At 39.2% G+C, this 22,159-nt stretch overlaps 2 protein-coding genes across 3 annotated transcripts in view; both read right to left on the bottom strand.

Annotated features, from left to right (window-relative positions):
• Positions 1–1,735: 1,735 nt before the first annotated feature.
• C6HXorf38 (chromosome 6 CXorf38 homolog) lies at positions 1,736–11,243 on the bottom strand. The gene is made up of 5 exons (XM_032220385.1): positions 11,111–11,243; positions 7,725–7,857; positions 6,509–6,698; positions 1,976–2,125; positions 1,736–1,837 (listed from the first exon to the last, which is right to left on the bottom strand). Exons 1-5 carry the CDS (start codon positions 11,241–11,243, stop codon positions 1,736–1,738), a joined length of 708 nt encoding a protein of 235 aa, XP_032076276.1.
• A 1,509-nt stretch (positions 11,244–12,752) lies between these two features.
• Positions 12,753–22,159, bottom strand: part of MED14 (mediator complex subunit 14) — a 160,653-nt gene continuing 151,246 nt past the window's right edge. For both annotated transcript variants that reach the window (XM_032219528.1, XM_032219529.1), the window contains exons 26-31: positions 18,423–18,658; positions 17,136–17,315; positions 16,567–16,674; positions 16,343–16,468; positions 15,524–15,713; positions 12,753–13,307 (exon numbers count right to left, since the gene is read on the bottom strand). In XM_032219528.1, coding sequence (XP_032075419.1) covers positions 13,234–13,307; positions 15,524–15,713; positions 16,343–16,468; positions 16,567–16,674; positions 17,136–17,315; positions 18,423–18,658 — 914 coding nt within the window. In that variant the 3' untranslated portion in view covers positions 12,753–13,233. The remainder of the gene's footprint in view (positions 13,308–15,523; positions 15,714–16,342; positions 16,469–16,566; positions 16,675–17,135; positions 17,316–18,422; positions 18,659–22,159) is intronic.

The raw sequence follows: 22,159 nt of genomic DNA, 5'->3' as shown, positions 1-22,159 counted from the left end.
CATGCAGCTGCAGAGAAACACAAATGAGCTGCAAAGCATGTTAGCAAAGGAATGCTTTGGGGAAGAAGCGAGGAGATCTGGGCAGCCCCATCTCTCTCCAGTAGCTGTCCAGAAGAAAGGGAAAGCAGCCAAGTGACAAATGAGGCCATCCCGGCCAGCCAGGCACTGAAGCGCCACCACCACCACCACCTTAGAAACACGAGAGAGCAATGCAATCCAATGTGTGAGAGGGGGGGGGAAGGGAGGAGAGAGAGAAAGAGCCCACACCGCTGCCAGCCTTGGTATAACTCTCCAAGGTTGGATCAGACCTCTCTGCCTCTCTCATACATACAAATATACACACAGAAGTTGGATCGGATTGCTCTCTGTCTCTCTTGCTGATGACACTTTGGTGCCTGGCTGGCTGCTTCTGGCCCCACTTCTGACTTGGCCCCTTCTTTCTTCTGGGTAGCTGATGGAGAGAGACAGGCAAATCGCTACATTTCAAAGCATCCCATTGCAAGAAGACAACCCTTCTGTCTCCCTCTGGGTGAAAAGTTTGCAGGAGAGGCAGAGGCATGAGGGGGGAGGCAGGCGATGTGCATGTGCTGCGTGGCTGCCTGGCTCATGGGAGGCTTGTGTGGCAGCATTATCAGCAGGTGGAGGCAGAGGCATGGGGGCGTGGGGAGGAAGCTGCCTGCCTGCTCCCTCTCATTATCTGCTTTCCTGTGACTCCAATGTCTTATAAGGCTTCCCAGATCAGGTGTACTTTTCACCCAGATAGAGAAATGAGGGAGACTAAAAATTTTGTCTGCTTGCAAATGGGACGCTTTGAAATGGAGTGATTAGCTCTGTTTCAAAACATCCCTTCTTGCAAGCAGACAAAGCTTCATCTCACTCTGGATGAAAAATGTGTGGCGGAGCCAGGTGGAGGCGGGGAGATAGCCGATCCCAATGTGCTTAGCTCTGTTTCAAAGCATCCCATTTGCAAGCAGATGAAGCTTCAAGTCTACATCCGGGCAAAAAGTGCTGCCCTAAGAATCTCTGTAAGCTGTTGTGGCAGAAGGAAATCAGATGGTGGCAGGGAATGGGCCCTTATTTTGGGGCCCAAAAGAAAATAAAACCCAGTCTTATTTTGGAGAAACATAAGTAATATGCTGACCTTGCTGTTCTGATAGCTGCCTGAAAGTAACCCCTTAATGAAAGTACATTTTATGCTTAAACAGTATCCAAATATCAAATATGTTCAGCATTATTTGTTATTGGCCCACAAGCACTCAGATTTCCTGCTATAATGTAAGTTATTTTCTAAAATACCCTTCAGCTTCTGAAAGTAGCCAGAAGATGCTGCTGTATGAACAATATACTCTTGGCATCCTGGACAGTTGTTTATGCAAAGAGCAACATGTAGCATTTCTGTACCCTGAAGTATGTCACACAGTTTCTAAAATAGCCTGAGAAAAATCCTTTTGGCTAGAATTTTTAAATGGCAACTGAAATTAATTGCATCTATACTAAAATCTATAGAAAAAGCTTAGATTGGAAGAACCCACTCATATACATCAGCTTTTTTCTTAGACTAGGACATTTCCAGCTGTACTCCACAGAATATTGTCCACAAGAACTTTAAGGAGTTCCATGATTGACTATTTATTCATTAAATTTATATGCCATTGATCTCATCATCAGGCAACTCTAGGCAACTGACAGTCAAACAAACCACTTTAACGCAGCCAGGGCATCCAAAGTATTTTTCTTAAGAAACACTGGAAAACATAAGTCTTGTTTCCACAAAAATAGTCACAGCTGCCATTTTGAGCATCAGAGGTTCTATGAAATTTTTAATAGGTTTTATGGCCTGAAAAAATGTTATAAAAAGTTTTAGACCATAAAATACACTGTCATTTTGTCCAATATTTATTAGAGTGCCAAACTAAGGAAGACATATAAATAATTGCAGCCATGTAATATGTTAGAAAAGTATTGCAATTATTGCCTTTTCTATCCTATGACAAGATGTCTGAGTCTCTGGCTCCTGATAGAATTCAGTCAGCACATTTTGGACATGATTTCCAAATTCTTTCAGACAGGAAAAAGAGACTTTCATGTCTGCAGAATGCATTAGTTCATTGTGGCACTTTATCACCTAAAGACATAAATATTGGTATATAGCAAAAACATATTGTAAATCTGCTATGGGCAATGGCAAGTGAGATCCAGTTCTCAAATTACAGCTCCAAGTCACACAAATTTCATGCCAGAACAACAGAATGCTGTCAATATTACCAGCTCATAAACAATCCATGTGGAAAATACATTCAAAAGTTATAGTCCATGAAGGAAGATACTCTTTTTAGTGACCCTTCTCACACAAAAATCAATCTTATATTTATTACAGATTGTGGTATTTGACATCTACAAGCATATACAACCAACTACTGAAAAGAAATCAGTTACATCTTTTCACAAAATATGAATAATTTAGAAAAAAGTTCCATTAAGTATAATTATAAAAAAGAAGTAAAAATGTTCTAGATTGCATTCATAATCTTTGCCCAAGGAAATATGCATAGCACTCCACAGGAAACATTCCCAACTCAAAGCATGCAAACAAAAATCCTACAACCAATCATATTTAAACCTATACCTAGCAAATCAAATTATTTGATTGAAAGTAAAGTGTTCATGTTACTTTTCATTCCATACCATACCATAGTATCACAAAAAGATGGTTATTTTTAAATTTCAAAAGGTTCAGTTCAGGATTTGATTAGATTGTATTGTTTATTTTATTTTTTATATCTAAACATTAGGACTAGGGAGAAATACAGCCACTCCTCACTTAATGGCTACCTCAGTTAGCAGTTTTATAATCAATGTGCACATTTAGGATTAAGTTTGCTACCATTCACAATCAGTGTGAAACTGATTAAGGTCTTGTCAGTTTCAGGCAACAATGCCATTCTAATCAGTGGTGGGATTCAAATAATTTAACAACCGGTTCTCTGCCCTAATGACCAGCTGGGTAGTTGTGGCTCGGTGGTCATGTAACCATTTGGGTGTGGCCAACTCAATGTCACTCAGGTCGATGGGCGCTTCACCTTAGCTGTTACAATGTAATAAGGGTTAACTGCCTCTGTTTCTGTAAGCAGGGAAATAGATTAGGCTAGAAACAACACCAGAATGCTTCCTTCCTGCCTTCCTTTCAGGATTAGCCCTGTAAAGTGGAAAAAAACAAAATAACATTTCTTCCAACAACCGGTTCTCCTGAATAGGTGCAAACTAGCTGAATCCTACCATTGGTTCTAATCAACTAATTAAGGTCACAGAGCTGAGTTTTTAATTGTGGTTAAAACTTTGTAAATTCTCCTGAAAGACATCCTGAAATGTCCTTGTAGGTGAAGCAGGAATAAGAACTCACATTGATCTAATAACAAGATCTTGACAACTTGCTGAAATTGAAATAAGTCTGTGGGAAGGGGAAAAAATAGCCAATCTCTTGAGTTTTCTATGAATTGCAGAGACTTGAACAAAGGGGGAATGGGTACTTTCCCCCCACCCAAGTTTTGCTAGCTCCACATAAGTCCTCAATTCAAGTGCAATGGACTAAAAAGTGATGCTGTTGAGAGGTGGAGCTCACGTCGCGATGATACGATGTGCGATCTTAAAGCTACAGGATCACCATCGATATCTCTGCTGCTGGACGGTCCTTTTGGACCTAAACCATCCCGTAGAGACGGTGATAGAGAAGGGCACATTCTGCTGATCCTGGGGTCATCACAAAGTCCCTGGTAGATCCAGGAGAAGCCCTTTTTTCTGGCAACAAAGAAGCAGCCATTGAAGCTGCTGAAAGTTGGGACAGTTTCAGAAACGGAAGACAAGCAGGAGAAAAAGTGTGCTGAATTGGTGAAATAATTTCTTACTATTAGATGAGAGAACACCCCAAAGATTAAAAATAAAGTTTAAAATTGAAGACAGAAGAGGTCAAGTGGTGAGATTAAGCCTGAGTCAAACTTGGAGTGTTATTTTTCTTTAATCCTTTTACTGCTAGAATTTCTACAAATGCTTATTTTTTTAAACTGGACTGATTTTATTTTTCTCTTTTTGAAAAGATTTTCATTCTTTTTCTCTTTTCAACGCCCTATAATATTTTCTTGTTAAATTTTTTTCTTTCTTTCTTTCCTGGAACATAAAGAATATAAAGAGGGAAATGAAAATAGATGAAAAGAAATAACACTGCCACTTAAAGGCTTGGAAATATTGTTTTTCTTCTCTACGTTTAAGCATTTGATAATCTTGTACAAAGTAAGAGATGGTGTTACACTTCAAGGACTCTGAGTTTGTTTATTGAAAATGAGAGTGGGAAGAGCATGGAGGTTTATACAGGTGCTTCTCTGGGTACTATCAGAGTGAAAAGCTTGGAGTGGAAAAAATATTGCACTGAACTGGGAAAGAGAACAGTTAACTTTGTTTGGAAAAGAGCCTTGGATTTTACAGTGGCAGTGTGCACTATTGGAAGGAAAAGATCAATACAGACGATGTTACAACAGGGAAAAGAAAAGGAAGTGATATTGCAGATGATAATGCAAGAAATTCAAAAAATACAAGTAAGAACAGAAACTATTGAAAAGAGATGGGAGATTATTGGACAAAGAACAGAAAAAAATAGATGAAAAAATTGAGAATACTCACCAAATGATGATGAAACATGAAGACAGATCTCAAAAAACTGAAGAAAAAGATGAACAAAGAGATAAGAAAATTGGAGATATTGAAGCAGAATGAGTGCTGTTGAAAAAGATAAGAGTGGAATATTAGAATGGGAGATTGATAGACTAGAATTTTACCTCAGATTCCACAAGATAGAAGAAAAGGAAGAAAATTTGGCAGAAGTAATGATAGAAATTCTGGCAGAAGCATTGGTGATAACTAAAGGGAAGATGATGGAAGGAACGGATGAGGGGTTTCGAGTCGTCACAAGATACACAGTGAAATATAAGTTGCCAAGAGATGTCCATACAAGATTTACTAAAAAAGCAATTAGAATACAAATACCACAAATGGCAAGAAATAAAAGATTGCACTACTATTGGATGGGTATAGGATGATGTAATGAAATGTTACAATAAAAATTAATTTGAATTTATTTAAAGTTAGAATATTTTGTATAAAATTAAGTAATAATAGTTATAGTCAAATAAATGATTAATAATGGTAATACTGTATACTTATATATTAGATTGCTAATATGAGATTTTATATAATTTATGAGGACTATGGAGAGGATGCATAAAAGTTTGGTAACCAAAGATAAACAATTTTATAAAACATGGGACTTCTTATTAATGGTTAGACAAAGAATTTTATAAAGATGTATTATTACTGGATGGATTTAGAATGATGTAATGAAATGTCATAATATAAATTTACCTAAAATGTAGCATATCTCACATAAAATGAAGTAATTACAATTATAGTCAAATAAATGTATAATAATGATAATTGTATACATATATATCAGATTGATAATATGAGATTCTATATAAGTGAAGACTATGGTGAGAATGTACAAAAAAGTTTTGTAACCAATCGACACACTGTACGGAATTGGAAATGTTTTAATGTTTTATGTTTGTCTGTACTTGTTTAAAAATAAAAAAAGTTTCTTTTAAAAAAAATAAAAATAAAAAAATGATGCTGTTGTCTTTTAGAGCAGGGGCCACCAACTGGTGGTCTGTGAGAAAATTTTGGTGGTCCACAGAAAAATTATTTGCATTTTTTATATTGCACTAAATCAGGGGTTCTCAAACTACGTACAATGAACATTTGTGTTGCTGCAGGGGCAGAAATTCCAACTTGGGGTCTGCTTCGGCCTCCTGGTGCAGGGCTTTGGGCGAAGGCTGGAGGGAAGAGCTGCTGGTGGCAAAGAGCCAGAGGACCTTGTTCTAGTGGGACTGCATCATGGCCTGCAACTGGCTGACTATCTCAGCCCGCTGAACCTCCAGGTGCTGGTACCTGGCCTTGCACTCCAGCAGGTCTTCCCTCTGCTTGGAAAGCCTATGCTCATAGTGAGCATAGGCTTCTATGTGAGGTGCTTCTACTGAGCCTCCTTCTTGGTCAGATCCAATTTGAACTGAACTGTTTTGCCAACTTTCTCATGGTGGCTGCTTAGCTCCAACAACTGCTTCCTGTTGGGGCCCTAAGGAGCCCGGGCAGGGAGGCGATGAGTGGCCGGGATGGGAGAGGTGAGTAGAGGCTGGTGACGCGCCCCTCAACATGGGTGACATCAAGTTGGCCATGTCCACCCAGTCACATGACCACCTAGCCATGCCCACCCAGCTGGGCATTAGGAAGTTCATATTAGTGGTCTGCCGGATTTAAAAATTTGAATTTAGTGGTCCCTGAGGTCTGAAAGATTGATGACTCGTTTTAGAGAGGGCAGCAGTCACCAATTATGTCTCAGAAAATATGCTGCTGATTGCCTGCTAAGAATTAATAAAATGTCATTCAAAAACACTTTGTTGAATACCTCTCTGATTTTCTTTGGATAAATATTGTTGACATGAATATGAAATAAAAAGGTTTTAAGAGTGTTGATGTCACTTGTCAGGACCATAAGTATTGATTTTCCCGTGAGGCCTATAAGCCTGAATGATGAAGAAAAACATACATGGCCAGTGCTGTTTGTTCCTGTCTCAGAAATCAAGAAAACAATATTTCATAAGTGAACTTTGTATCAGAGAATAAGATTAATCAAATGACTGCAGATAGCAATAGCTGGTTGCAACACATGTCTGCAAAAAAAAATTTTTCGAGAGCTGTTTTGGTTATTCAACGTAATTTTTATGTTTTTTGGTGTGCTGAATCAAAAAATGATCTCCATTTTGTCATAGGACATCACATTTCCTGACAATTTAAGTAACTATGTTAAATAAGGCAATACCTTAAAATAAATGGAAATAGACTTATAAAATTAAAGTTTTATTACAATATTTTCATGAAAATCCTTTTTTGAACTGAAATGAGCTCACCTATACACACTAAACTTGATTCTTCTTCCTTGTGAGGCTCCTCTTGGTGCATTTACGCTTGTGAGTAGCATCTGGAATCTCTCTCTGAAGCATCCAATAGTAGTCTGCCATCATTGTAATGCTCGATTTTCCCTGGTATCTCCTTTCCATCTCTTTAATGTCTTGGTGGAATCGTTCAACTTGTTCCTCACTCACAGCTCCCAAATTTTCAGGAAAGTAGTCAAGGTGGGACTGGAGGAAATGCACTTTCAAACTCATCAGACAACCTAAAGCTTGAAATACTTTCAGCATTGTTCCGATGATCTTTTGGTAGTGAGGATCTTTGTTATTGCCTAAAAATTTCTGTATGCAACCCACTCTTCTTTTTGAGGATCCATCATGGTATTGACAAACTCTTGATCAACTATAAGCCTTCTAATGTCTGGTCTGACGAACACACCTTCCTTCAATTTTGCCTCCGACAGGCATGGAAACTTGGTGACCAAGTATTTGAAGCATTCTCCATCTCTTGGAAGTGATTTTACGAATTGCTTCATCAATCCCAATTTTATGTGGAGAGGTGGTAGAAGAACTTTATGGGAAGGTACCAAAGTTTCCCGGAGGACATTTTTTTCACCGACTGTTAGCACCCTCAGCTGCCAACTCTTCTTGGTCAAGTGATTTTGTCGGTCTCGACTGTCCCATAGACACAGAAAACAAGGGTATTTGGTATACCCAGCTTGTTGCCGGAGCAGCATGCACGAGACCTTCAAGTCCTCACACACTTGCCAACCATGGTCTTCATATTTAAGTTTGCGAAGAACTAATTCCAAGTTCTTGTAGATTTCTTTCAAGTGCACGGAATGACCTACAGGTATGGAAGCGTAAAGACCATTGTGGAGTAAAACTGCTTTGAAGCAGTTTTTGAAGAATCTATAAAAAGACCCCATTGCTCTGAATTATATTGGATTTTAAATTGACCCATCAGACCTTTGACATCAATGCAATAAACCAACTTGTCTTCCTGGGCGAAGTAAGGAACAAACTCCTTTTCAAGATGTCTGAACCATGAAGATGACACTCCTGGCAACAATAAATTCCTGCTTTTCAACCTTGATCCGAGTAATTCAGCGGCATCTTTGGGAAGATTCAAGTCTCTCACCAAATCATTCATCTCCTCCAGAGAAAACAATTTTGGTCTTGTATCATCTTCAAAGTCAGAACTTGATTCGTCATCTGGTTCAGGTATGACTTCACCTTCATCGGAGCTAGGTATCTCTTCCAAGGTAGCAGGGTACTTGGGTACTGGTATATCTGTGCCATGGGGGATGGGACGAATTGCTGAGTGAAGATTGGGGTATGAAATGGAATGCTTTCATTTGGAATTAAACCCTTTCACATCGCATGAACAAAAGTAACAGTCATCACTATGGTTCTTTTGCTCTCACCATACCATAGGAATCCCATAACGGAAAGATTTTTTCTTACCCTTGAACCAGTTTCGGAAGTTCTCAACACACCGTTTGTACACTTTATGAGGCACCCAAACTTTATCTTGATCTCCAATTTTTAGTCCAAAGTATGCAAAATATACTTTTTTCACAAAGTCTGTAATATTCTGCTGTTGCTTCAACACTGTATATTCACCAGAGATGAAACAGAAACTGTCTGGCGAATTAATACACTTTCACAGAGCCATAACATAACGGTTGAAGAATGACGAGCTAACATGAATTGCAATGAAAAAGTGTGAACATCCTAGAATCAAGAACCTGATGATGATTCGTGCACAAGTGTGGCATGCAGGAGAGAGCAGTTCTGTGTCTGTACACGAGACGTCACAGTGCTAGCCATGCCCCCTTCACTGACCAGAGATGCTATTTGCCCTGTGGCTCCCTCCCATTGGATTCTTCAGGAAAGATTAACCCCTTCTACCATTAGCTTATGTATATATTGCTGACCATCAGATTTACAGTGCTATATTTATTTACATAACTCGGACAACCCCTTTAAGGTTTTTTTGGCATTTTATATCTTAAATGCACTTATGTCAATTAATTAATAGTAATTTGGACTTTAAATTTGGTTAAAAACCCATAATATAAAAAAATACCAAAAATTAATTTTTTTTTGATAAATTTGAAGACAATTTTGCATGTTGTGGCAAATCATGACGTCTAAGAGTTTTTTCAATATTTTATTTGTTTTCAGCACACCAAACTACATGGAAATTAGATGAAAATAACCAAACAGCTTTTTAGTTGCAGACCTTAGGTTTCTTGTGAAGAAAAGTGGCTTTGGCTCAATTTATTTTTGCAGTTGTCATTTTCCTATTTACAGTCTTACTGACAGCCTTTGTGGGCCTGTCATATTGCTGGGAATTATGGGAGGTTGAAATCCCAATTATGAAAACATAATTATATTCCAAAGGTAAGTAGGCAGAGGCAGGCAAGCATATTTGTGTTTTCTTTCTCTCCCTGCACCTAAACACACAGGGTATCAGTGTAGCAATATCCACACTGGGGACTTCCTGGTTTATTTATATTACTAAGTTGTGCAACACACTGATTCAGTTCAAAGAGGTACTTCAAAACAAATGGGCTGCTCTAATGAGGGGCATATAGATGTTACAATGCACTCCTGCACATTTTGAAACTCCTTCTGAACTAAATCTGGAGCACTGCACCACCTTATCTTTACTACAAATTGTACTATGACACTCAGAGGCTGTTGCATCTAATAGAATGAAGAAATGTCCTTCTCGGTTCAGTTCCAAGTGGGGAAAAAGCACTGGAAACATGGAGGCTGCTTGGAAAGATGGTATAATGATGGACAGGACCATATGGTCTGAGGTCCTGGGGAAAAATGCTTCAAGATATTGGGTGAAGAAAAAGGGGAAGAGATGCTGAAAGTCCCTGGTTTTATGCCCTCTCTGGGCTTTGAACTTGACCTTGTATTCTGATTGGTTGTCAGACCACCATGGAGCCATGCAAAGGCAACTCTGTAGGCTGCCTCCCAGGCTTGCTTGACTTGCTGGGCGATGATGTAATCTTCCCAGGTGCCATGTGGTAAGATGGATAAAGGATTTATCATGCCTTAATCCCATCACCCTGGAGCTGAAGGGGGTAGATCTTTGTTATGTAGAATAGACTGGCTCAGCTCATTGACAAAGGTGGGGGGAGCCGAGTTTCTGTCTCCCATTTAGAGGAAATATTCTGCCCTTTAATATTTCCTAAAATATTCCATTTCTGTAGGAGAGGGGTGGATTTTAACTTCCTACACTCCAAAACATGAGGTGGCAATGCATATACTACCCACAGCTAAAAATATATTTGTTCAATAATCTTACACTAATGCCCATGTTTTAATCTTTCCATTCTAAATAATTGCGGAGAATCTATCACGCACTATGTAAAAGGAAAGGCCAAATGGCGAGTATTTAGTGAGATGGAGCCTTTCATTCCTTCCCTTCACACGAGATGGCACTGGTTGGCAGGGAGAATTCTTTGTTCCATAGATTTCCTCCAGCAAGCCCGCCCCTCTTCTCCTGTGTTTACGTGGGTGATGCCACAAGAAGGCAGTAAAGGAGAATGAAGCAGATCGGAGGAGGAAGGACAAGGGGCTCAAAATCCCCTTTTTGGGGGGGAGAAGAATATATTCCTATCAAGGAAAAAAGGATGAGGAAGAAAGCCGCCGAACAAAAGGCGGGATTGAAATTAAAATGTTTGGCTAAGGCAGCCTCCCTCAAGACTCCTCAACCTTCTGGAGATTGTTGGACAGGATTTGCATCTTTCCCAGCACCAGATGGAGGAAAGATGCAAGTTTGCGATGGTGTTAAACAAAGATGCAAGTATTATTCAGGAACAAATTAGCGAACATGTGTCCATTGTTCCTGAAAGAGTCTACGCCCCGGAATGGGATCCAACCTGGGCAAGTTCAGCACAAACTGGGAACAATCGATTCTGCAGAGACCACGTAGCACGACATCACTCGCTCCTGCGATGGCCAGAGCTCTGTGTCCGGCGTGGAAAGCCTCACCTATTTGTCTCTAGGGATGCAATGCCCGCCACACCGAAAACCTGATGGGATTAAGTGAACAAAGTCGCTCGCAATAAACTGACGGTGGAAGACATGAATTTGCTCATCGGCGAAGTGCTGCAGAGCAGCTTTCAAGAGGTGGTGGCTATGCCTGTCCTTCAGCCAGTTTTTATATTTGGCGCAGTTAAGTCGCGCAGCCAGTTCTGCCAGCGCCATCGCAAGCTTGTACTCGCGTCGTCAGGGAGTGGCCAGACTTAAGCCGTAAAAAGCGGGGCAGATTTTTTTCGTCATTGCGCGAAGGCCGGAAGCCTTCGGCGATCTTTTAACAATCCGCACTCAGATTCCCTTTTCCATGAAGTTACTTCATAGCGTTCCTCAATAAAATAGCCATTATGATCCTCAAGATTTAGCGAAGTCAACCCACCGTGATCCAATCTTTCTTTCGCATGAGACCTAATAGGGGGACCGTATTTTACTGTTATGTTTTCAGGATAATTCCCCGTCCAAATAATTGCCTGGAAAATAGCACCCTATAGCAGAACAGAATAGCAAAGTTACTGTAGCACAGCCTTCCCTAACCGGATGCCCTCTTTGGATGTTTGATTTTCCTAACCCTCCAAGAACGTTTCCAAACGCAAAGAAACGCTGAGCATTTCACTATTATGAATGTGGCTTCCATATACCTTCTATGTAAAAAGCTGGCTTTTCTTCTTGCATTCTGCACCAGCACTTAGCCAGGCTGATGTAATTAGAGATCTTGTCCACCTCCATCTTTTTGGGAAGTTAACAGTACTGTTTTAATTTAGTTCTTCAGTTCAACTAGAGTTCACTTACCTGCCATTAAGATCTAGCAACAGGAGGTATATGTCCTCTTTTTAGTCCTCATGTCCTATATTCAGCAGGCAGTCTTAAAAACAAATATTGTCCAGGGTATTGAGTATCTTAACAGGTTTAATTTTTGTAAGCAGCTTTTCTTTGTGAGGCAAGCTTTCCTAGTAAGCAGAAACTGAAAGTAACAAACTCAGCTCTCCGACTTTTATTGTTTGATTAGTACCCTGTTGACAGTTAAATCAGTTATTCATGAAGGCTTTTGCCTCCAACTGGCTCTTTCTTGCAATTCAAAAACCAGGCTTTATGATGCTGGAAATCATTCATATACATGTAGACCTAAAAATGTTTTGTTTTTGCAGTTTTTCACCATAATTTTTGTAACAGATGGCAAGAAACTGTCTCCTACCTTTTGTCAATCTTTCAATTGTCACTGCCTTCCTTTGTCTGTGCAGATATCTGGTAAACCTAAATTCAATACACAGCATTTTCATGCCATTAAGATGTCCAACAGTTGGCCACTATAAATTAACTGACAAAATGCAGCTGCAAAATGGAATAATCACTTTAAGATGCTATTGCAAGCAGGTTTCTTTATTATTCTCCTTCGATGAAGAATGACCAATATCGAGTATATTTTTGGCTCTTATTTAGTAATATTGAATATCTTCACCTTTTCCCCTCATATTCAATCAAAATAAATCCCTCTATTTAAAAAGGACCTGTTTCAAATTCGTCATTTAATGCATAAATTTAAAAAGCTCGGCAGAAGGTCCACTACTAGAACTCAAGGTAGCTGAAAGCAAGGTACTGTCTGAGAACCAATAAAGTTGAGGAAAAAAACAGCCATCCAGGTTTTTTTCCTATATAAATGTACATTTTAAAAGTAACTTTAACTTTATTTTTAAAAATCTAGTTTATTAAATATTGCTTTTGCGGACATGTTTATAACAAGTCCATTTTTAACATTCCAAAGCAGTAATATTAAAATACAGTTTCAATATAAAGTTTTTCATAGTTTTACAGTATTCCAAAAATGACAGCTCTGCTTTAAAAAAAGACTTACACCAAGACATCAGAAAAAAACATTTAAATAAACAAATTTGGCATTTTCATAATCTTTGAAGTATAAAACAGAACTCTTTACTTGCAAGAGGATACATAAATTTATTATGAGTCTGAAATGTAAAACATTTTAAGAGTGCTGTACCAAGAAAAAAAACAACTGATGAAAGTGCATCCCTGAAAGTAGGCCAATCCATTGTATCAGCTCTTTTAAAATTGTGACACGTGAAAATGTCTCTTCCATTCTAAGTAACCAAAGGCTTTATTTCAGAGTTTTTCCATTTCATCTCATTTTTACCCTTTGTATAAAAGCCTATGGGCGCCCACCAGGGGGCAATGTAAGGTTAGCCATTAAATCACGAACAGCTGCAAAGATTGTACACTCACCTAGAAAAAGGGAAAGAAAAAGAAGTTAAGAGAAGTGGATTACATTATGGCAGTGATCAATACAAAATGTAAACAACTAACAATAACAAATATACAATTTATGCACCATAAACAGAATCCCAATTGTCTATATTACTGCTTTATTCTAACTTACTAGAAAGTGTACAGTTGGTATCGAAAATAAAAGGTATGTCTTTTAAATACCAATTACTACATAATATGCACAAATATCATCCAAGCTAATGAGATTTTCTATATAGAAAAGACCATGCATTTAAAAGAGCCAAAAGCCAAATTGTTGATTGTGGATTAGCAACCAAATTCTGTTTGGCTGTAAATATTTTTCTCAGTCTCCTATGTATACTATCCTGTGCTCCTTAAAGGAAATGTGAATGCTAAACTATATTGCCAAAGGATGACCAATTCATGCTAATAGTACTGAAGAACACACTTGACGACTATTAGAAAATGCAAAACAATTGGACAGCTATTGCTGGCATTGCTGTTAGCAGTTACATTAACTATTAACCTCTGTAATATTTTTCAATTGAAAAAGTTATTAAATCAGAATAAGAAGTCAATAATATTTGGAATTGATTAGATCAACACTATACAAAACATAAAAAATCTCTAGGAGAACCCAGCACTTTTCTTGACAAGAGACTCAAAGACAAAAGAAAACCCACAATTTCAAAAGTGATAACTCAAGCAGAATGTTTTTATTTTTAACCTGGCAAAAACCCCACAAACTGTATGCCTACAACTTTTGAAAATGCTGCTGTGTTTACTCTTTAAGGAATACAATCTGTGAAGCCTTTATAACACAGGAAGGTTTCTAGCAGAATATATAGGTTACTTAAATGTACACTAGGGTTCAACTTACTATTTTAAAATGACAAAGCAGTAAAAAGTAGCCATGGAGTTGTCTCAAAGCTTCCATTTAGAAGGCATGCATTAATTATTTTGATGCCATCATGTTTTATAGCAATGTGGGAAAAGATGTTGCAAGTTTAAAACCATATATGCTAATTTTATTTTTTTCCAGTTTTGGTTAAGCCCCAAGTATGAGTCAGATGACCAATGCCCCACTAACTGTTCAATTACAAACTATAACTGCATTTTCCTTCCCAAAAGCATCACTGCTTAAGTAACTCACAGTTAAGCTACTCTCTGAAGCATGCATGAATTGCAGGTAGCCCACATATTCGTCCAAATGCTAGCAACTATTGCATGAATGTTGGATAATTCACCTTAAACCGTGGTGGAAGTATATGTCTTACTGTCCCAAAATCATTTACCTCCATGATGATCAGAGGTTCAGATGGAGTATTATCAAAAATAAAGGCAAGCATTTGAAGAGGCATCATCCATACCACCTGACTCCTATAAACTGCTTGCATATAGTTGTAGTGTATATAGTATAATTTTAGAATCTGTGCTCATCAGTATGACCATACTACCCTATAAAGCCAATATAATTATTTGTAATTTCAAACCAACTCTGAGAGATTAGTGCCTTGGGCAGAAATTGCAAACCCAAGAATAAAAATGTTGAAAAAAAGTGCATTTCAAAAGTTTCTAACACTTTTATTAAGGGAAAAGGAGAAACTGAATACAAAAGTATCTCACAGAAAAAAAGACAGCACAGAAGAGAAGATACAGTCAAGACAAGATGTTAGTTATGAAATACAGAAAATAAAGCTAGTACTATAATTTATAAATGTTACTTTATAAATAATTTATAAATCGGTCCATTTTGCTGGCTCACCAACTTTCCTTGAAAGAGTACAAATGAGAACAAGATAGGCAACCAGTCTCATAACAAATAAATTACAATAAATGGGAAAATATATTTCTATAGTGCAGGATGACTAACAAGTACTATATTTTACATAAGTATACACACCGAGTCACATGTTAATACTTAAAATAGCGTAACTATGACCACAGTAGTATAAGTCAAGTCATCAAATGCATTACACTTCCTTGGTCAATAATATAAAGTCCATGTCATGTCAATAATACAACCCTCTGACACCATGAAGCAGTATATACAGACAGTTTATCACGTACATGCGTTAACTGAAAACAGATTTTAATAAAACCAATTAAGGCAAAGCAAGAGCCATGATAAAGTGCAATATTTAAAGTGTAATTGTTGAGATTCTGGCAACTCAAACATGCAGATGATTTGACCTACTGCACATGTACAGTACCTGGCCGTGGTGAATTCAGTTCTGCAAACCTCTTTAGAATATTGCTAACCATCATGGGAGCAGCAACTGAAGAGTTCTGCTGCCGGGGAATATCTGCCTGCTGTGTAGTACCTGAAGCCATGTCATAAATGATTGGAACGATTATGCTCATGGCTTCCTGTGGAACTGCAGATTTTTGTGTTAGCTGAAGCTGCCAAACAGAACAATATATACAATGATTACCATAGTAATTCTGCATCTATACAGTCTTTTAAGATCATAAATCTGATTTTGAATATTTAACTGCTGAATAATTCTAGTAAAGAATTACTAGAGATGTTCTTGGAAAAGCAAAATGAGCAAATAATGATACGTGCACCATAATCTCATACAAATGATGTAATTTATGTATGTAATTGTATCATTTGTACTTGTATCATGATGCAGGTGCCATTTTATTATTGTTAGGGCTTGTTATAGTTGCTGGCAATAGCTATCTCTACATATACGAGGTTAAAAGGCTATGTTTCAAAAGAAAATAGATGCCTTTTAATTGATATTTTTTCCTGCTGCTTGGAATTCTGGAAGTTGTTGTCTATAAATGTATTAGTTTAGGGAAGGCAGCACTATCAGCACAAATTAAATAGGAACTATTTTTTAAATCTAAGTAACTAGACTAGTTCCAAAAAGGTTTTATGCTTCTTTCAAAAGATGTTATTAATAGAGATTATACTAGTCATACTTAAGCTAAGGTAAAGCAGTGAATTAACTTTATTACATGTGTTCTTAAAGACCACATCAAATAGAATCATCAGCATTAGAACCCGCAATTTTACTTACAAAGAACAACATTTTCGATTTCAGCACAACTGCAGGTGTTCCTGGAGGTGCAATTGGTGGAGCACTTGGAGGAATTGTCAAACAAAACTGTACATTCCATTTCAGCTGGCTTGCCTGATCAGGAAACTATTTAATAAAACATGCCATTGAAATAGATAAATAATCCACTTTCAATTTAAGTAGAAAAAATATCTGCAATAATGATGAGAACAAAATGGACTTACCAGTTCTAGTTTCATGATATGTACACAATCCCGAAGAATATGTGTAGGGGCTCCCAATAGCTTGGTAAAGGCTATTAAAGTATTGGCTTTGAATGGTGGCCCTGCAACCTACAATAAATGCAGTATTTTTATCATGTTTCGTAGGTAAGTGTTCCCTGGCTTTAACTCCAGAATAAATTGTAATTTATTTAATTAATAACATTGTGAACATTGTAGTTTAATTCAAAGGAACATCACGAAACTGGGAAAAGTTGGGTCAGTTACTCATGGTTGAATACAGCTTTTAAAATCTTTTTTCAATATTTGGCTACTCCTGGTCATGGAACAATGGCTTCTGCTCTTTCTATGAAAATTAATTCAAAGACCTCTTACCATGAAAAATCGCAGCACCCTAACTACTTTGTTCATTAAGCCCTCAGTTACATTACAACAGGGATGTCAAACTCACATCGTCTTGGGACTTTTTTCTTCTTCGCTAAACCAGGCATGGGCATGGCCACACCCATGACACACCCGTGGGCCAGGAGTTTGACAGCCCTGCATTACAATAACATTGGACAAATACATACCCTGGTTTCAAAAAATTTCTCCAAAACTTGCAATTCTTCTTGCTTCCACTGGCCTGCAGTTTCAGGTGCTACTTTTAGTTGCAAGGTCTGGTTAGTTTTGGGATTAAGGGCAACTCTACACTTCAGAGCATCTGTTTTGAACATGATCACTCCAGGTTCATTGGAATTGATAAGCTGCAACTGTTTTTTAAAAAAAAGCCAAAATATCTGATTGAAATGAAAGTTCTTATCCAAGCTTTATTATGATCTGAATAACAACAGAAAGTTTTATTTAAATGGAAATGAAAGGCATCATTGCTATTGTCTGATGAAATTGAACAGGTTCCTCTGTCAATAATTAATAATTAATAAGTTGCTTAATGATCAGTACAGTAGCTTTATAAAAATAACTTATCTGAACATTTAAACTCTGAAGAACTGCATACTGCTTTATACTCCTACCACAAGAAAATACTCTCCATCAAGTCAGCAGTGGGCATAGTCTATTTGATATCAAGGCAACACATATTTTTTCTCAACTTTTCAAATATGAAATATATCTTCGATAAAATTCTTATTTTGCTACTAATTATAACAAATTTATGATGACTTGGACAACAAACAAGTTTATGGAGGAGTCAGAATTTGGACAAAATGTTTCCAAATACAGATAGTCCTCAACTTATGACCACAATTGAGCCCAAAATTTATGTTGCTGAGTGAGAAATTTGTCAAGTGAGTTTTGCCCTATTTTACAACTTATTTTTACCACATTTGTTAAGGGAATCATTGCAGTTGTTAAGTTAGTAATAGGATTGTTAAATGAATCTCGTTTCTCCACTGACTTTTGCTTGTCAGAGTTGCAAAAGGGGATCACATCACCCCAGGACAGAAATGTGAATCAGTTGTCAAGCGTCTGAAAAATCATGTGACAATGATGATGATGCAATGGTCATAAGTGTGAAAAATGGTCATAGATCACTTTTTCAGTGCTGTTCTTCTAACTTCAAACAGTTACCAAGTGAACTGATGTAAGTCAAGGACTACCTGTATAAACACTAAACAAAATATTTTCCAATTTGCATTCCTAGGAACTTTGGGATTTTTCAATAAAAGGACTGGTAATATAGTAGTGGATGAGCCACATTTGGGATAAACATATATTGTTTCATATGATTCCAATCAATTTAAAACATGGTTTCCAAATGTACAATTTCTACTTCCATGCATACTGAAGCTAGGAGAAAAATGAAGCTTTGCCTTTCAGCAACTGCTTAATGGAATTAAATTTTTTAATCCTATTGGTACCGTTTCCTGCTGAATAATCCTTTGGAGATGCCTCCTCATAATAACCGATCCAAGAAAACGTTCAAGTGGTGAACAAAGATAACTTCCTGCAAGTCCTGGCATGAGACCAGGGGTTGGTGAGGGCAGCAATAAAACATTCAAGGCACTGTGAGTGAGAATTGTTGGTATGGATGCAGCCCAGGAACGGTGAGGTAGTTTACGTGGTGGAGGCATATTGGTTGGCACTGCTTGAGAACCTAATAAAAACAAAGATGAATTTCACAAGATTCTGCCTCTGTTTCCTATAACACCAGCAATTCTTCAGTTTGATCCCAGTCTTACTCAGACATACTAAAAATCTGGATGACTGTGTAATTATTATTACAATAACATTTTTTTAAAAAAATTGTACGTATAACAGCCTGATGTTATTTTGTATATAACCAAAATGATGAAAACCTTATCAACAAATTTTAAACTTTGGAGGCTGAACAGAATGACTATTGGCTTACCTGAAAGATAGTTCTCTGTGTGCTGTGGGAGAGTCCAAACATGGGTTAAATTAGTCTGGCTGCCCAAGGACTGAGTTCAAATTTCTTTAACCATGCCTCCTGTTCCTCCTTAAGGCCAATTTTTCAACGATTGTTGGGTCCAGAGAGATGCGATGAGATGGCGTGGAAATCTTCTGGTACCCTGGACCCAAACAAGACCCTGGGCGGAGTTGGACTCTCCCACAGTGCACAGAGAACAACCCTTCAGGTAAGCCAATAGTCATTCTCCTGTGCGCTGCTTGGAGAGTCCAAACATGGGACCTATCCAAGTTATTTGTCACCAGGGCGGGTAGAAGGTCTGTCCACCCACTGTAGCACTCTTCTGCCAAATGAAGCCTCAGCTGAGGCAAATGTGTCTATTTTATAATTCCAAACAAACGGAGAGGAGGACAACCACGTCGCTACCCTGCAGATATCCTCTATTGTTGCCTGGGTTGGCCAGGCAGCCTTTTTGGAGGTGCTCCTCATGGAGTGAGCAGTGATATAGTGCGGAACCGTCCTTGACTGCTGCTCATACGCCAAGGCGATGCATACTCTCAGCCATCGGCCGATGGTTGATGATGAACTTTCCGCCACATAGACCCTAGCTGGAACAACACGAAAAGTGCCTCAGATCTGCAAAAATCCACTGTTCTCCTCACACATCTATGAAGAGCCCACCTGAGATCCAGAGCATGCTAGGTACATTCCCTGGGGTGTCTTTGTCAGCACCCCTTCATTGGATAATCAGGAAAGAAAACCACAAGACTCCATTGATAGAAATCAAGTGTACTTTTACTAATTATAAATGAACATAAGCATAGCAAAGCGAGGGTCTGATTATTTAGGCGTGAAAGCAAATGATATATTGTATAACCCATTCCCCACCCCTTGGCATCCCATGCACAGTCCAATCATAATTCTCCCAAATGTCAGGTGCGAGATAACTTCGAAAGGCATCACCAAGATGGAATGTCGGTGCCGTTGGCCTTGGAGGGAAACCTCCTCCGCATGCGCAGTAAGACGGGCAGTAGAAACTCCAGAATCTTCCTCCAGCACAACAATCAGTCCCCACCCAAATACCATGCCCTCCCTCCCTGTTTCAATGGCAGCCGAAGCAGCAGCAAAGCAGAGGCTGACATCTGGCCCTCCTCTGGAAAAAGGCAGTCAGACCTGGAAAACGACAAAACACAAACAGACGAACAACAAAAAACAGAAAAAGAAAAAGGGGGGGGGAGAGAAAAAGTCAGGAAGTAGGGAAAACTAGGGCTTGTCAGGATAAGCAGAATAGAACTGGCGGAGCAGCTCGGGGGCACGGACATGAGACTTATCCACCCACTCGGCATGAGATGGGGGAAAATACTTCCAAGCCACCAGGCACTGAATTCGATTCCGCCGTCTGCGAGAGTCCAAAATTTCTCGAACCGCAAAATGTTGTTCAACATCAATCAATAGGGGGGCAGGTGGCGGATCCACCGGCGGACATAAAGATGAAAAACGAACAGGCTTAATGAGATTAACGTGAGAAACAGGATACACATGGTTGAGGTGCTTGGGCAGCTGCAAGCGAACCGAAACAGGATTGATGACCTTGATGATGGGAAACGGACCCACATACTTAGGCCCCAACTTCTTGGATTTTTGTGTAGTTTGAAGGAACTTTGTGGATAGATAAACTTGATCTCCCACCTTGTAATCATAAGATTTAGCACATTTCTTATCAGCCTGCTTCTTATGCGCGCGATGCGCAGAGTCTAAAGCTCGAAGTGCCAAAGGCCAAACATGCCGTAAACGCTCACTCCACTCAGAGATCGATGAAACCTGCGGCTGCTCAAGAAGAACTTCGGGAATAGGAACAAAATCCTGGGCAAACACCACCTGGAAAGGGGTGAAACCAGTGCTGCTATGTACAGAATTATTATAAGCCACCTCCGCATGCGGCAACAAGTCCACCCAATCATCTTGCTGGTAGTTGATGAAACAACGTAAATATTGCTCCAGAACAGAATTAGTCCTCTCACAAGCCCCATTAGTCTGAGGGTGATAGGCGGAGCTTAAGCCCTGGGTGGAGCCAATGCGCTTAAGAAATTCTTTCCAGAACAATGAGGTGAATTGCACGCCCCTATCAGAAATGATGCGATCATGAGCCCGTTGGAGAACCACTAGACGAAGAGAGGTAGGGACGTAAAGCTTCGCCCCAATCCATGGCAAATCATCCCTCATGGTGCATTCACTTTGATGCTGCTGGAACCAATCATCATGAGGAAGGGCCTTCTTGAGGTCGGAAAGAAAATCTTGAGACACGTCTACCTTAGAGCGTGTTTGTTGTCTAGTAACCGCAGGAGCAGCGAGGCTTGACGTGGGAACAACGGTCTGGACAACGCTGAGCTTAGAGCAGTTGTACTGCGGGAGTCTGGACAAAGCATCAGCCATGAAGTTCTCCCCCCCCCCCCCGGGATGTACTTCAGGGTGAAATTAAAACAATTGAAATGTTGAACCCAGCGCATCTGCTTAGGGGAAAGCCTCCTGGGAGTTCTCAAAGCCTCCAAATTTTTATGGTCAGTCCACACCTCAAATGGGTGCTTAGCGCCCTCCAGGAAATGGCGCCATGTGGCCAAAGCCCAACGAACAGCAAATGCTTCTTTCTCCCAGATCGCCCAATGTCTTTCTGTGTCAGTGAGCTTACGAGAGGTGTATGCACAAGGTTGTAATTTACCTTGGTCGTTGGTCTGAAGTAATACGGTCCCCACCGCCACATCGCTGGCATCAGCTTGAACTACGAACGGCTTGTCCATGTCTGGTTGCTTCAGAACCGGCTCCTCGGCAAAAAGTCATTTCAACTTCTCAAAAGCAGCTTGACACTCAATGGTCCAATTCAATGGCTTGCTAGGCTTGGGTTTCGGCCCACCTTTGAACTTTAACAAATGAGTGATGGGGAGTACAATTTTGGCAAAAGAAGGGATGTACTGACGATAGAAATTGGCAAAACCCAAAAACTTCTGCAACAGCCTGTGTGTACGAGGCGCCTCCCACTCAGTGACCGCTTTGACTTTAGCGGGGTCCATCTCCACACCTACATGGGAGATACGATAGCCAAGGTAGTCTATTTTCTCCTGGTGAAATTCATATTTGAACAACTTGGCATAAAGTTCCGCAGCCCGGAGTTTCTTTAGTACTGTGCGGACCAACTTGATGTGTTTGTCACGTGTTTGCGTGTAAATAAGGATA

The sequence above is a fragment of the Thamnophis elegans genome, chromosome 6, assembly GCF_009769535.1.
Source record: "Thamnophis elegans isolate rThaEle1 chromosome 6, rThaEle1.pri, whole genome shotgun sequence".
Lineage (NCBI taxonomy): Eukaryota > Metazoa > Chordata > Lepidosauria > Squamata > Colubridae > Thamnophis > Thamnophis elegans.
The sequence above is the reverse complement of the archived record's forward strand: the minus strand, read 5'-3'. Positions and strand labels throughout refer to the sequence as shown.

Coding starts and splice junctions, on each gene's coding strand:
- C6HXorf38 (XM_032220385.1), bottom strand. CDS start 11,243: ATGGCGCTGGCAGAACTGGCTGCGCGACTTAACTGCGCCAAATATAAA. Junction 6,699..7,724: donor CTGCTCCGGCAACAAGCTGG/GTATACCAAATA, acceptor AGTTCACTTATG/AAATATTGTTTTCTTGATTT. Junction 1,838..1,975: donor CTTGTCATAGGATAGAAAAG/GCAATAATTGCA, acceptor ACATTTTTTCAG/GCCATAAAACCTATTAAAAA.